This window comes from Ranitomeya variabilis, chromosome 2, assembly GCF_051348905.1.
Source record: "Ranitomeya variabilis isolate aRanVar5 chromosome 2, aRanVar5.hap1, whole genome shotgun sequence".
NCBI classification, from domain to species: Eukaryota; Metazoa; Chordata; class Amphibia; order Anura; family Dendrobatidae; genus Ranitomeya; species Ranitomeya variabilis.
Genome location: NC_135233.1, coordinates 806,495,263 through 806,509,846, shown reverse-complemented (window position 1 = coordinate 806,509,846; position 14,584 = coordinate 806,495,263). Strand labels below are relative to the sequence as shown.

The window sequence follows — 14,584 nt, the reverse complement described above, 5'->3', positions numbered from 1 at the left end:
ATTGGCCAATACATGTATGCCCAGCAGCCATGACAAGCCCATCTTCTTTGCTAACTTAATGTGTAAGAAATCTTCTCTATATGAATGATAATGAGAAAAAACTCATAACCTATGTAAAAAAGTACCACCAGAAACTGTCAGTCAAAGAATATGCCCATAAGCTCTTATTTTTTCTTTAATTTGTAATAAAGTAATGTCTTTTATCCAGTTCTATGAGTGTCTCCCATTATATGTTCCCCTAATTAATAACATGCCAAGGAGTGTACGTGCATGTATTTATGCATGTGTTGGTCATTCTCGATATTGAATAAATCAAGATGTTTTGAAAATTTTGTTTCCATTATAATTTGCATATCATTAACGTGTATCAATCATGATTTTATAATTCCATGACTTTTTCTTCTTGGTGTTGCAATTTTAATATTGAGGAATGTACTGTATATTAGTAAAAAGAACAACTGTATATTTCTCCTTGCTCCTACCTTTTTGTGTGGCAGAGCACCATGTTGAGCACCAGATATGTGTGCCATTTAAAGTTCCATTTATATGCGGGGTCAGGTAATGTCCACTACTACCAAACACGTGAGAACATTCCTAAAATGTTATTCCTGATCAACCATGTTTCTATGACCTCTAACGTGTTTTATGCAAATGTTTTCTGTGTTTTTGCATTTTGATGAAAGCTTTAAATAAAGTTTCATGGTTTTATTACTTCTTATAACAATATAGCATAGTATGAATGTTGAAATTTACATTACACACATTATTTATATCTCTATGTCTATCACAAACACTTATATATGTTTATCTATGTTTTAGGGCGATAGAGGACCAGTAGGAGATATTGGTTTTCCAGGACCTGAAGGACCACCAGGGCCAACAGTGGGTGTTTATATATTGCATGTTCTTACTTTATGTCACAATTTACTTTTCATTCATAAGCCATGAACTAATAGTACACATGTTATCATACTAGAAGTAGGCAAGGAATTCTGTTCCTCAACTTTAGCAGATACTTTTTGCTTTTTCTCCCCACTCACTGGTAGTTATTTGACCTTATTCCTTGTAAATAGTTGAATATTTGACACAAAAAAACAATGTTAACTGCAAGTGCAAGAAATCATCCACATCAATTGTAATCTCATGTGGGCATAATTCCTACATAATGGACCTAGTAAGCATTGAAAATTAGATCAGACGAAATGCTCCCATTATGTAATCACAGCTGCTACAAAACAGGGCATATCAATCCACCAAAGGCCATCAACTGTAAACTGAGCTTCACCCTGTATAGTATTGTATTGCCATATATTGTCAGAACCCTGGATTAAAGCACTACTCCAGAGGGTGTTTTCTTTCAAAGCTTGAGTGGTGCTTCTAATCTAAGGTCCTTGACCCTTGTCTTGTACATAGCCACCACCATCTTCACCTTCTATTGGCACCACTCCAATGCTATCTTGTGACCACAACTCTTAACTGGCCAGAAGTCAGAAGTAACTGTCACAAGCTCTCAATGCAAGTCTACAAGAGCCAAAATGTAACTCTTATAGACTTGCATTGAAAAGTGACCTCTGACTCTGGCAGGTCAAGAACTGTTGAAGACTGATGGGAGAGGTGTGCGAAGATGACAGCAGGAAAGTTTAAGACTAGATGCAGGGACCGTAGATTAGAAATGCTGCAATGAAAAAAACTGCTGGAGTGGTTCCTTAATTGTGGGCTGAGCTTAGCCCAATAGAGTATTTTGACTTCACATACTATACCTCTAGTCGTTGAATGAGATTGTGGAGGAGACGCTAGAACCTGGAGTTTTCCCAAGAGGAGAACTTCAATATTAATTTTAAAGGCAAATGAGCCATACAAGATCTAAATGGGAACAAGTACCAGCCATGCCATTGAAGCAATTCGACGACAACTTGTTCACCTAAGGTGGGAAGATCATTTCAAAGATTAGTAAGTTACCAGTTATACATTATCTATTGTACTTACCAATAAAACACTGCTAACTAGTATTTAAGATCCATGCTCACCAAGTGAAGGGACAGTGCAATTTGCTAGATTATATAATATATTGACCTGTTTTCTGAAAGTGAGAATAACTTTCACATATGCTCAAATAGGGTTTTTGGTTATTATTATTATAATATTTCTTAAACGTTGTTTCACTTCTTTGCCTCACTAGCACCCTTTCTTAGTTATCCCAATGTGTCATTCAACATTATGGTTTGGAAAGTGATGATAAACAATGATTATGTATATATATATATATATATATACAGTGGGGCAAAAAAGTATTTAGTCAGTCAGCAATAGTGCAAGTTCCACCACTTAAAAAGATGAGAGGCGTCTGTACTTTACATCATAGGTAGACCTCAACTATGGGAGACAAACTGAGAAATAAAAATCCAGAAAATCACATTGTCTGGTTTTTTTTATCATTTTATTTGCATATTATGGTGGAAAATAAGTATTTGGTCAGAAACAAACAATCAAGATTTCTGGCTCTCACAGACCTGTAACTTCTTCTTTAAAAGTCTCCTCTTTCCTCCACTCATTACCTGTAGTAATGGCACCTGTTTAAACTTGTTATCAGTATAAAAAGACACCTGTGCACACCCTCAAACAGTCTGACTCCAAACTCCACTATGGTGAAGACCAAAGAGCTGTCAAAGGACACCAGAAACAAAATTGTAGCCCTGCACCAGGCTGGGAAGACTGAATCTGTAATAGTCAACCAGCTTGGAGTGAAGAAATCAACAGTGGGAGCAATAATTAGAAAATGGAAGACATTCAAGACCACTGATAATCTCCCTCGATCTGGGGCTCCACGCAAAATCCCACCCCGTGGGGTCAGAATGATCACAAGAACGGTGAGCAAAAATCCCAGAACCACGCGGGGGGACCTAGTGAATGAACTGCAGAGAGCTGGGACCAATGTAACAAGGCCTACCATAAGTAACACACTACGCCACCATGGACTCAGATCCTGCAGTGCCAGACGTGTCCCACTGCTTAAGCCAGTACATGTCCGGGCCCGTCTGAAGTTTGCTAGAGAGCATTTGGATGATCCAGAGGAGTTTTGGGAGAATGTCCTATGGTCTGATGAAACCAAACTGGAACTGTTTGGTAGAAACACAACTTGTCGTGTTTGGAGGAAAAAGAATACTGAGTTGCATCCATCAAACACCATACCTACTGTAAAGCATGGTGGTGGAAACATCATGCTTTGGGGCTTTTTCTCTGCAAAGGGGCCAGGACGACTGATCCGGGTACATGAATGAATGAATGGGGCCATGTATCGTGAGATTTTGAGTGTAAACCTCCTTCCATCAGCAAGGGCATTGAAGATGAAACGTGGCTGGGTCTTTCAACATGACAATGATCCAAAGCACACCGCCAGGGCAACGAAGGGGTGGCTTCGTAAGAAGCATTTCAAGGTCCTGGAGTGGCCTAGCCAGTCTCCAGATCTCAACCCTATAGAAAACCTTTGGAGGGAGTTGAAAGTCCGTGTTGCCAAGCAAAAAGCCAAAAACATCACTGCTCTAGAGGAGATCTGCATGGAGGAATGGGCCAACATACCAACAACAGTGTGTGGCAACCTTGTGAAGACTTACAGAAAACGTTTGACCTCTGTCATTGCCAACAAAGGATATATTACAAAGTATTGAGATGAAATTTTGTTTCTGACCAAATACTTATTTTCCACCTGAATATTCAAATAAAATGATAAAAAAACAGACAATGTGATTTTCTGGATTTTTTTTTCTCAGTTTGTCTCCCATAGTTGAGGTCTATCTATGATGTAAATTACAGACGCCTCTCATCTTTTTAAGTGGTGGAACTTGCACTATTGCTGACTGACTAAATAGTTTTTTGCCCCACTGTATATATATATATATATATATATATATATATATCATGGCATTATTTAGTCATTACATGTCCGAGGATGTAATTAGAGGGGTTCCATGCATTGAGAACAACACTGATCACCAGAATGATAGGTTATACTGTACATTTTGATTTCTAGACTCAGAAAACTAACCGACTTGGATTAAATCAATACCATGGATAAAGTGCAGCCATTATTCGTGAACAGTACATATCCAGTATTATATGACTCATTTCTAAAATTAGGGGATGAAGTAAAACTCTTTTGTGAAGAAACTTAACATTAACAGTGTTTGCACAAAGCTTGTCTTCGCGGACATATTTCCCACCCACATACACCAACGCCTACAAAAGAGCCTCTTGTCATATTGTAGAAACTTTAGACTGAGTCATATTTTATGGCATCATTATTTATCTTTTAGCCGATATCAAAATTCTATTTGTGACAGCAAGAAATCATTCCCATTTTAGTCACAAATTCAATACACCCGCCCTTAACAGATTTGTTAAGATGTCGCAATTTTTTTTTCTTCAGCATGATATAACACATTTCTTTAAATGAATGTTTTCTAAATATTCCAGAAAACAGATAAGAATACTATGCTGTGTGCTGAAAATAGGATTTATCCATGTAGCTATTAACCTGAAGAAAACAGTGATAATGCTTTCATGGCCAAGATAACAATGAAACCACGGACCCAGTAGCTGAAATGCAAGTTGTCATTCAAATCATTCTCCTGAATAATAGGAAGACATTTCTCATCTCTTACAAAAAGAAATGGATTTCTTCCTAGTGCCACATTATCCACATTTCTATATTGATATTTGGTTCAGGTTTATAGTCTATTCTGAAAATGTGAGTAGTCTAAGAGATGACATTTATTTTCGTGTTTCTTTTGGCCCATATGTTTAAGCCATATCCCAAGAAATAGTCCTGGATCCTTGTATTTCATCTTTCCTTTGGATGTGACATAGGACAGTAATAGATATGGAAAAGAAAGGGGTGCTCACTATTTAAGATAGGTGCTCAGGAGAAAAAGTCCATAGATATCAAAAAACTCCAGCACACACAAAAAGTTCCAAACAAATGATAAAGTTTATTAATCCTCTATTTTTTCTTTGTTTCAAAAACACATACTCCGCATATAGGAAATACAGGACAAAAGTATCAGGTATTGATTTCAACGTTTCAGCTCGATGTGAGCCTTTATCAAGATAAACCTGTATCTTGCGGTAGGTGAGTATCCCGGTGCTAGAAGTCCGTAGTGCGGACCTCTAGCACCGGGATACTCACCTACCGCAAGATACAGTAATAGATATGTCACTATGTGACCAATACTATGTGTGAATGGGCCCAGCTGACTGCTAATTGAAGTATCTAAGACAGCCCCCTTTTCTCTTACAACAATGTATAGACAGAGAAGAAGGTGACTAAAGGGTTTCCAGCAACCCTTTAAAGAATATGAACACCCTTCGGGATTTTTTTCCTTGAAGAAGTTGGCCACCAATTTTTTTTTATTAATGGCCTATCCTTATACTTGATTGATGGAGGTACTACACCCGGCATCACTGTTACCAGCTGGCTGAAAGTTCTCGGATGCTGCCGAAACACAGCAGCTTCCTAATTTCTATAGTGGATGCAACAGGTCCATTCCCTATTCAAATGAATAAAAGAGTATGTTTTCTTTAAAAAAAATGTTAACCATTTTGGCTGCTACAGCTTATATGCATTACAGTAGACTGGAGAATTAGTAAAAGTTTTTTTTTCAGTCTTAAAATATTGATGAACAATTCTTAGGATAGATCATCAATATTAGAGCATTGGGGGTTTGACACCTGACACACTTACAGCTCAGTACTGAAAAAGCCAAGGTAGAGGCTAACAATCCCAAAAGTAAATATAAATTCTTGTTTATTCCAAAATCCTTAAAAACATTGTGAAAAAAAGCAAAGAAGAAAAAAAAAATTATATGGATGATATGTTTTAAACTGGAAGGGTTTATAATTATAATCATTAATCATTTCGAAACATGTCATCTATCCATTTGCATATACTTGTTTCAGGGTGTTTGCTCCTCATCAGTGCAAAGCAGGAGACCTGATTTGGCTAGGAGAGAGGCCTCTGACTGGATGTTAGAGGGTGAATGTTTCTCCTTGCAGAGAGTGCTAAACTGGCATAAGAAGACTTAAAAGCCATGCAGTACTCCCAGGGTTTGGTCACTATGTCATCAGTGTATGATACATGTGTCCATTTGTACCATCATATGGATAAATAAATTAATGACAAATCGCATACCATGGGAGAGAAGCAGGATGAAGGCACAGCTGTATGACCTCGGGTTAATGAAGCTTCACACACACCAGTGATTACGGGTGCCACTTCCAAAGAAAAAGAATCTGTATATCCATAGAAAAGAAAGCGGACAGGCACATACCATCCCGTGCAACAAAATCTTTTATTGTGGCATCATAATACCAACAGCAGGCGGATAAAACGATGGAGCAAATACAGGCGACAATTGTTTCGCGCATACATTGCGCTTTAACAGGTCAAGTAATGACAAAGCTTATTCCATCTTTTGCATTGTTAAATACAGACACATGGATACCATCTGTTAGGCATTGGGATTTTCCTGCTGTACAAGGTAGATCCCAAGCCTTGTCTGCTTCTGTGGTCTCCCATTCAACTTCAGCCACTGTGGGTGCTGCTGAGCAAAGACGTCGGTTCCAGCATCTTTCTCAGGCTCGTGCTATTTGTTTACCTACTGCTGACTTTACAGCCAAATCTATGGTAACCAGCCATAGGCAGCGGCAAACAGACGTTATGGAGGCTAAGTCCAGAAATCACTCTACTGAGCATGCTTGTGAGGTGGTGACATCTCATTGGTGGTCGGTCATCAGCTGCTCTGGTGATGCAGCAGCTCCAGATTGGTCCACAAGCAAGGCCCTGTCCGACTGGACATGACCTGAATGTATAGAAGGTCCTCTGAGGTGCACACTGGCATGCTAACATCATTCATGTTACGTGTGTATGGGACATTGCTTCAGCATGGTCTTTGCCAGCATGTGCTCTGGGTCGGCAGAATGCCGTTAGAATTCTGGTACTCTGGAGAGGAGTTTGTCTGTGTGGATTCAGGGCTGGCATCTAGTCATTAGAATTCCAGCATCTCCAGAGAGGAGTTTGGTTAGTGCTTTTGCTGAATGTGTGACCACTATTTGTCTTTTATCCTGCTATGAGGAGAACCGTCATCTTTTTTACTTGCTGGCTGAAATAATGGTTAGAACTTTCTGAGGGTGTCCAGTTACTTCTGTTAGCCCAAACAGGAAACTGCAGCCTACATGAGGATAATGTACAGGTCACATTAGATATTAAAACCTAGGTTTTCATAGAGGGTTTTCAGCCATCTTTTCCACATTTACAATGGCACCTTTTTTGGCTGCATAGTTGGCAAAATTCCTAATATATCACTCCTGTATGCAAGTTCAAGTCTCTGTGGTAGTTCTGCTCACTCAGCGGTACATGGAGATGGAAAACAGGAACACTATCTCTTTAAACCTTCTGTTAGTTTATTAGACAGACAACCAACATGAAGGGAAAAATAAATACAGCCCTTTGGGGCAAAACAGGAAAACAAAATGCTGCAACATAGTTTCTATTCCAATAACACATATACATGTTACTCATACATGCCTTGCATGCCAAAGAAATAAACACAGACACATTCCTGTCCTCCTAGCCTATTCCTTTTCTTCCGATGCTTCCTGTTCTCCCTTGTCTGATTTGAATATTCCATTAAATGTGCTTGTTTACTTTGTGAAATTCACTCCTCCATGGAAACAGCGCTGGATTTGCTTCATTACCCATCATCCCGGTCTATGTGGGTCATTTGTTTTCCTGTTGAAACAAACAAGCAAGAGTGCCAGATTGTATGCTCCATGTATAGATATAGTATGAAAAACATTATTACGCCGTGCACAGATCAATATCACATTTCAATTAGGCAGCACAAAGCAACACGCTCTCCCAGCTGGGAAGCAGGTGCACAAATTGCAGGAGAACAGCACAGCCAGCAGAGTGATGTTCTTTTTTTATCAGTGTTACCAGCTATGCAGCCACAACACTATGATAAATTGTCCTCTTATTGTTTTTTGAAATGATGTCTACAGTTAGTCTCCTGAAATGACATTCATTTACACAGGCCTCCTCCAGACTTACAGCTTCCAATCAGAAGGCAGGTGAACCCTCTCTGCTCCGTCAGCACACATTTGGCTGCAATCCCAGTTTGTTTCCCTCTAATCTCCTGTTTGATCTCATCTGACATTCTGTCAGATGGGAACAATGTTACATCACCTTATTTCCTGTTTGGTCTCCATCAGGACGTGTTGTTCTGTGCATATACTCAGAAAATTTCAGTGAAGCCTTTCTTGCATGATAGTGCCAGCCAGGCGTACTTTAGTTGAGGCTGTGAAAATTAGTAATGTCGGGTTACAGTCAGAGATGTAATCTAGATTTCTGTGCATGGTTGGGATTTCCACTAGAATTTCTACTTGACCGATAATAAGTTAGAAGTCAAATTCCAATTATTTTGTGGTGTGATTACAGTACTACGGCATGTTATCTGTCCTAAACGAAATTCACACGAGAGTATGAAAAATCATCCAGAAAAAATGGACAATTTTTCACCTCTACTATCATAGCCCTAAGCTATTACTGGAATATGGCATCACTTTTATGCAACCACTGTGATCCCTATATATCCTGATAGTAAAGGGGCTTCATTGCTTATTTAACACTGTGTCTCCTTTAAGGCCACATTCACACTATCAGTATTTGGTCAGTATTTTACCTCAGTATCTGTACAGGAGTGGAACAATCAGAGGAAAAGTATAATAGAAACAAGTCACCACTTCTGTATTTATCACCCACTCCTGGTTTTGTCTGAGGTAAATACTGAGGTAAAATACTGACCAAATACTGAATGTGTGATCGTAGCCTTATACTTTTTCTCTGGACAGTTATACCCCAGCTATTCCGGGAGTGGCAGCTGCAATTCCCTGCACAGCCTAATGGTCTGGGGCGCTGATGTACAGAGAACAGATGCATCACCACATCAACACCTCAGCCCCTTAGTAGTGGAGGTCCTAGAGGTCTAACCCTCACCCATTCTAAAGTAATAGCACATCCTAGCGATATGAGTTTACTATATAAGATGGGAAAACCTCTTTAAAGAGTTACATTGCAATTTCAATCCGCCTACAGTCTATTTGTCGTCTGTATTATGATTGGTGGAGAAGACACACATGCAGGCTCCATTGTATAATGCACGACTGTCAAGAACTAGCCAGCTTTTAAGCGCAATTATCTTTTTTTATTGTATTACGCATCCTACATTTTAGTTTTATTTAGCATTTACTTGTGTGACTGGGATATAAACATTAGCAATGCAGTTTGGTCCACGGTAAATGCTATTATTTTCTTGTCAGCCATGGTTATTATAAGATAGGAGGCTGAAAACATGAAGTAGACAGCGTGCGGCATAGAATGTTCCTTCAATATCAGCGGATGAGCAGAACTGGTTTATATACACTGGATTCTGCGGCTGCACAACTACAGGTAGCAGAACACCAGAGCAATAGTCTCTGGCACTTAACTATTGAAGCTATAAAACTCTGGGACCTTACACTTCTTATTTAGCCCACAAGCGTATCAATTGATGATTTAATAGGAAAAAGTTGCAATGAACTTTGATTCCACGGTATTCCAGCCTTTGCAGACATTCATTGCTGTGAAAGCTGAGAATAAATGTATTGTTATAGCCAACACTACCATCTAGTGGCTTTCCATGTGCATATGAGAATTATCTTATATAATGCACCATATTGTGGTTTTCACATGAGCCTCTTGCATTCTTTATTCTGACTTGAGATGCAAAAGAAAGCATTCACTAACAGTTCTCTACACTCAAGGTTCTCCATTGTTTTCTCTGACTGCTCACAGTATTGAAATTGGATTTCTTTTATCTTATAAGATCTCTGAGCTACCAATTGGCAGAACACTTTATATATTATTTTATAAAATGCATATAATATGGTAACCTATAAAAAACATCTTTAATATTTAGGGGCAGATCCAACATAAGAAGAAAATGTCCAGCTTCACCGAATCCGTGAAAAAAAGGTTTCTTTATTCACAAACTTGTAACATACAGGATACAAACTTCAGCACAAACCATATGGGTGTGAATCTCAATGCGTCTCTTGAGACTAAGGGTACTGTCACACAGTGCAATTTTCGTCGCTACGACGGCACGATCCGTGACGTCGCAGCGTCGTATGATTATCGCTCCAGCGTCGTAGACTGCGGTCACACTTTGCAATCACGGCGCTGGAGCGATGCCGAAGTCCCCGGGTAACCAGGGTAAACATCGGGTTACTAAGCGCAGGGCCGCGCATAGTAACCCGATGTTTACCCTGGTTACCAGCGTAAACGTAAAAAAAAAAACAGTACATACTTACATTCCGGTGTCTGTCCCTGGCGTCTCAGCTTCTCTGCACTGTGTAAGCACCATAGCCGGAAAGCAGAGCGGTGACGTCACCGCTGTGCTCGCTTTCCGGCCGGCAGGCGCTCACAGTGCAGAGAAGCTGAGACGCCGGAGGACAGACACCGGAATGTGAGTATGTACTGTTTGTTTTTTTAACGTTTACGCTGGTAACCAGGGTAAACATCGGGTTACTATGCGCGGCCCTGCTCTTAGTTACCCGATGTTTACCCTGGTTACAAGCGAACACATCGCTGGATCGCTGTCACACACAACGATCCAGCGATGTCAGCGGGTGATCAAGCGACGAAAGAAAGTTCCAAACGATCTGCTACGACGTACGATTCTCAGCGTGATGTCTGATCGCAGTAGCGTGTCAGACACTGCGATATTGTAACGATATCGCTAGAACGTCACGAATCGTACCGTCGTAGCGATCAAAATTGCACTGTGTGACAGTACCCTAAGCTCCCTTAATCATGACCATGACCTCATGATTAAAGCCCCCGTCTCACTAAAGGTACCTTCACACTAAACGATATCGCTAGCGATCCGTGACGTTGCAGCGTCCTGGCTAGCGATATCGTTTAGTTTGACACGCAGCAGCGATCAGGATCCTGCTGTGATATCGCTGGTTGTTGAATAAAGTTCAGAACTTTATTTGGTCGTCAGATCGGCGTTTATCGTCAGGTTTGACACCAAAAGCAACGATGCCAGCAATGTTTTACACTGGTAACCAGGGTAAATATCGGGTTACTAAGCGCAGGGCTGCGCTTAGTAACCCGATGTTTACCCTGGTTACCAGCATAAAAGTAAAAAAAACAAACAGTACATACTCACCTGCGCGTCCCCTGCCCTCCGCTTCCTGCTCTGACTGAGCGCCGGCCCTAAAGTGAAAGTAAAAGCACAGCCGTGACGTCACCGCTCTGCTGTTAGGGCCGGCGCTCACACAGTGCAGGGAAGCGGACGCCGGGGGACGCGCAGGTGAGTATGTACTGTTTGTTTTTTTTACTTTTAGGATGGTAACCAGGGTAAACATCGGGTTACTAAGCGCGGCCCTGCGCTTAGCAACCCGATGTTTACCCTGGTTACCCGGGGACCTCGGCATCGTTGGTCGCTGGAGAGCGGTCTGTGTGACAGCTATCCAGCGATCAAACAGCGACGCTGCAGCGATCGGCATCGTTGTCGCTATCGCTGCAGCATCGCTTAATATGAAGGTACCTTAAGCGAGATCGCTGCTGAGTCACAAGTTTTGTGACGCAACAGCGACCTCAGTAGCGATCTCGCTATGTGTGACACGTAGCAGCGACCAGGCCCCTGCTGTGAGATTGCTGTTCGTGTCGGAATGGCCTGGACCTTTTTTTGATCGTTGAGGTCCCGCTGGGTAGCACACATCGCTGTGTTTGACACCTTACCAACGACCTCGTTGACGACTCAGACACTAAATCGTCATAATAGCTCCCATGTGACATCGTTGTACAGGTTGCTACAGGTCGCTGGTGAGATGTCAAACAGTGAGATCGCAGCTGCGATCGTTGGAAGATCTCACTGTTTGACATCTCACCAGCGACCACATAGCGACGCAGCAACGATCCCTGACAGGTCGTATCGTTGTCGGGATCGCTTTAGCGTCGCTAAGTGAGACGGGGCCTTAAGGGAGCTTAGTCTCCAGAAGCACGTTGAGATTCACACCCACTTAGTTTGTGCTGAAGTTGGTATCCTCTAAGTTACAAGTTTGTGAATAAAGAAACTTTTTTTTCATGGATTCGTTGAAGCTGGACATTTTCTTCTTTTGGATTCTACATGCCTGGACACAGTGGGTCCGTGCTCCTGAAGCTCAGCTTATGCATCACGGGTGAGCTGGTTTATATTTCTGCAGATCCAACATACCATATACAGCTCTGGCAAAATTAAGAGACCACCACATCAAAACTCTGTCATGGGCAGCCCAATCTCCAGACCTGAACCCCATTGAAAACCTTTTTAATGTAATCAAGAGCATGATGGATAGCCACAAGCCATCAAACAAAGAAGAACTGCTTATATTTTTGCGCCAAAACAAGTGTGAAAGACTGATGGAAAGCATGCCAAGACACATGAAAGCTGTGATTAAAAATCATGGTTATTCCACAAAATATTGATTTCTGAACTCTTCCTGAGTTAAAACATTTGTATTGTTGTTTCTAAATGATTATGAACTTGTTTTGTTTGCATTATTTGAGGTCTGAAAGCACTGTTTTGTTTTGTTTTTCATTTTGACCATCTTTCTTTGTCCGAAAAAAAACAACAAAATTTATTGCTTGGAAATTCGGAGACGTTGTCAGAAGTTTATAGAATAAAAGAACAATTTACATTTTACTCAAAAATATACCTATAAAGAGAAAAATCAGACAAACTGAACATTTTGCAGTGGTGTCTTAATTTTTGCCAGAGCTGTATACAGTCATGGCCGAAAATGTTGGCACAATCGAAATTTTTCCAGAAAATGAAGTATTTCTCCTGAAAAATTATTGCAATTGCATGTTTTGTTTTACACATGTTTATTTCCTTTGTATATATTGGAACAAAACAAAAAAACAGAGAGGAGAAGGCAAATTGAACATCATTTCACACAAAACCCTAAAATGGGCTGGACAAAATTGTTGGCACCCTCAATTTAATGTTTGGTTGCACATCCTTTGGAATAAATAACTGCAATCAATCATTTTCTATAACCAACAACAAGCTTCTTACACCTCTCAAGTGGAATTTTGGACCACTTTTCTTTTGCAAACAGCTTTAGGTCTCTCATATTTGAAGGGTGTCTTCTCCCAAAAGCAATTTTAAGTTCTCTCCACAGGTGTTCAATGTGATTTAGATCCAATTTATTGCTGGCACAATAGAACTCTCCAGTGCTTTGTTTATTTACATTTATATACATTTCTGGGTGCTTTTTGAAGCATGTTCGGGATCATTGTCCTGCTGGAAGACACATGGCCTAGACACAAACCCAGCTCTCTGACACTGGGCTCTACATTGCGACCCAAAATCCCTTGATAATCTTCAGATTTCATGATGGTTTGCACACAGTCAAGGAACCCAGTGACAGAGGCAGCAAAACAACCAGAAAATATCTTTGAATCTCCACCATATTTGACTATAGGTACTGTGTTCTTTTCTTTGTAGGGCTCATTCAGTTTTCGATAAACAGTAGAATGATATGCTTTATCAAACAGCTGTCTTTGTCTTGTCTGTCTACAAGATGCTTTCCCAGAAGGATTTTGGCTTACTCGCATACATTTTGGCCAACTGAAACCTACTTGTTTTAAGTCTCTGTGTCAGCAGTGGGCTTCTCCCGAGTCTCTAGCCAGAGCGTTTCATTCAAATGTTGACGCATAGTTCACGCTGACACTGATGCATCCTGAGCCTGCAGGACAGATTGAATTTCTTTGGAACTTGATTGGGGACTGCTTATCCACCATCTGGACTCTCCTGCATTGCAGCCTTTCATCAATTTTTCTTTAGCTACAATGCCACTGGTTGTAAACTTCTTGATTATGTTGTGCACCGTGAGCAAAGTAGCATCAAGATCTCTACAGATGGATTTGTAATCTTGTGATTGTTGATATTTTTCAACAATTTTGGTCCTCAAGTCCTCAGCTCATTCTCTTTTCATCTTTCTGTTCTTCATGCTTAGTGTGGCACACACACAATGCAAAGACTGTGCCAACCTCTCTCCTTTTTATCTGGTTTCAGGTGTGATTTTTCTATTTCCCACACCTGCTACTTACCATAAGGGAGTCTGAATGAGCATCATATGCTTGAAGCAAAGTTGTTTACCCTCAATTTTGGAAAGGTGTCAACAATTTTGTCAGGCCCATTTTTGGGTTTTGTGTGAAATGATGTCTAATTTGTCTTTTTCTCAGTCTTATTGTGTTGTTCCAATACACAAAAAGGAAATAAATATGTGTATAACAAAATGTGTAATTGCAATAATTTTCTGGGAGAAATACTTCATTTTCTGGAGCAATTTCAAGGGTGCCAACACTTTCAGCCATGACTATATATATATATATATATATATATATATATATATATATATATATATATATATATATATATATGGAGCGCCCCCACACCGCCGCAGGGCCGAGGGGTACCCGGAGCCGGGCCTCTGG

General features: G+C 40.5%; 1 protein-coding gene across 2 annotated transcripts in view; it reads left to right on the top strand.

The window, feature by feature from the left end:
• Window positions 1-14,584, top strand: part of COL19A1 (collagen type XIX alpha 1 chain) — a 1,614,879-nt gene that overhangs the window by 1,451,772 nt on the left and 148,523 nt on the right. For both annotated transcript variants that reach the window (XM_077289962.1, XM_077289964.1), the window contains exon 45: window positions 820-882. In XM_077289962.1, coding sequence (XP_077146077.1) covers window positions 820-882 — 63 coding nt within the window. The remainder of the gene's footprint in view (window positions 1-819; window positions 883-14,584) is intronic.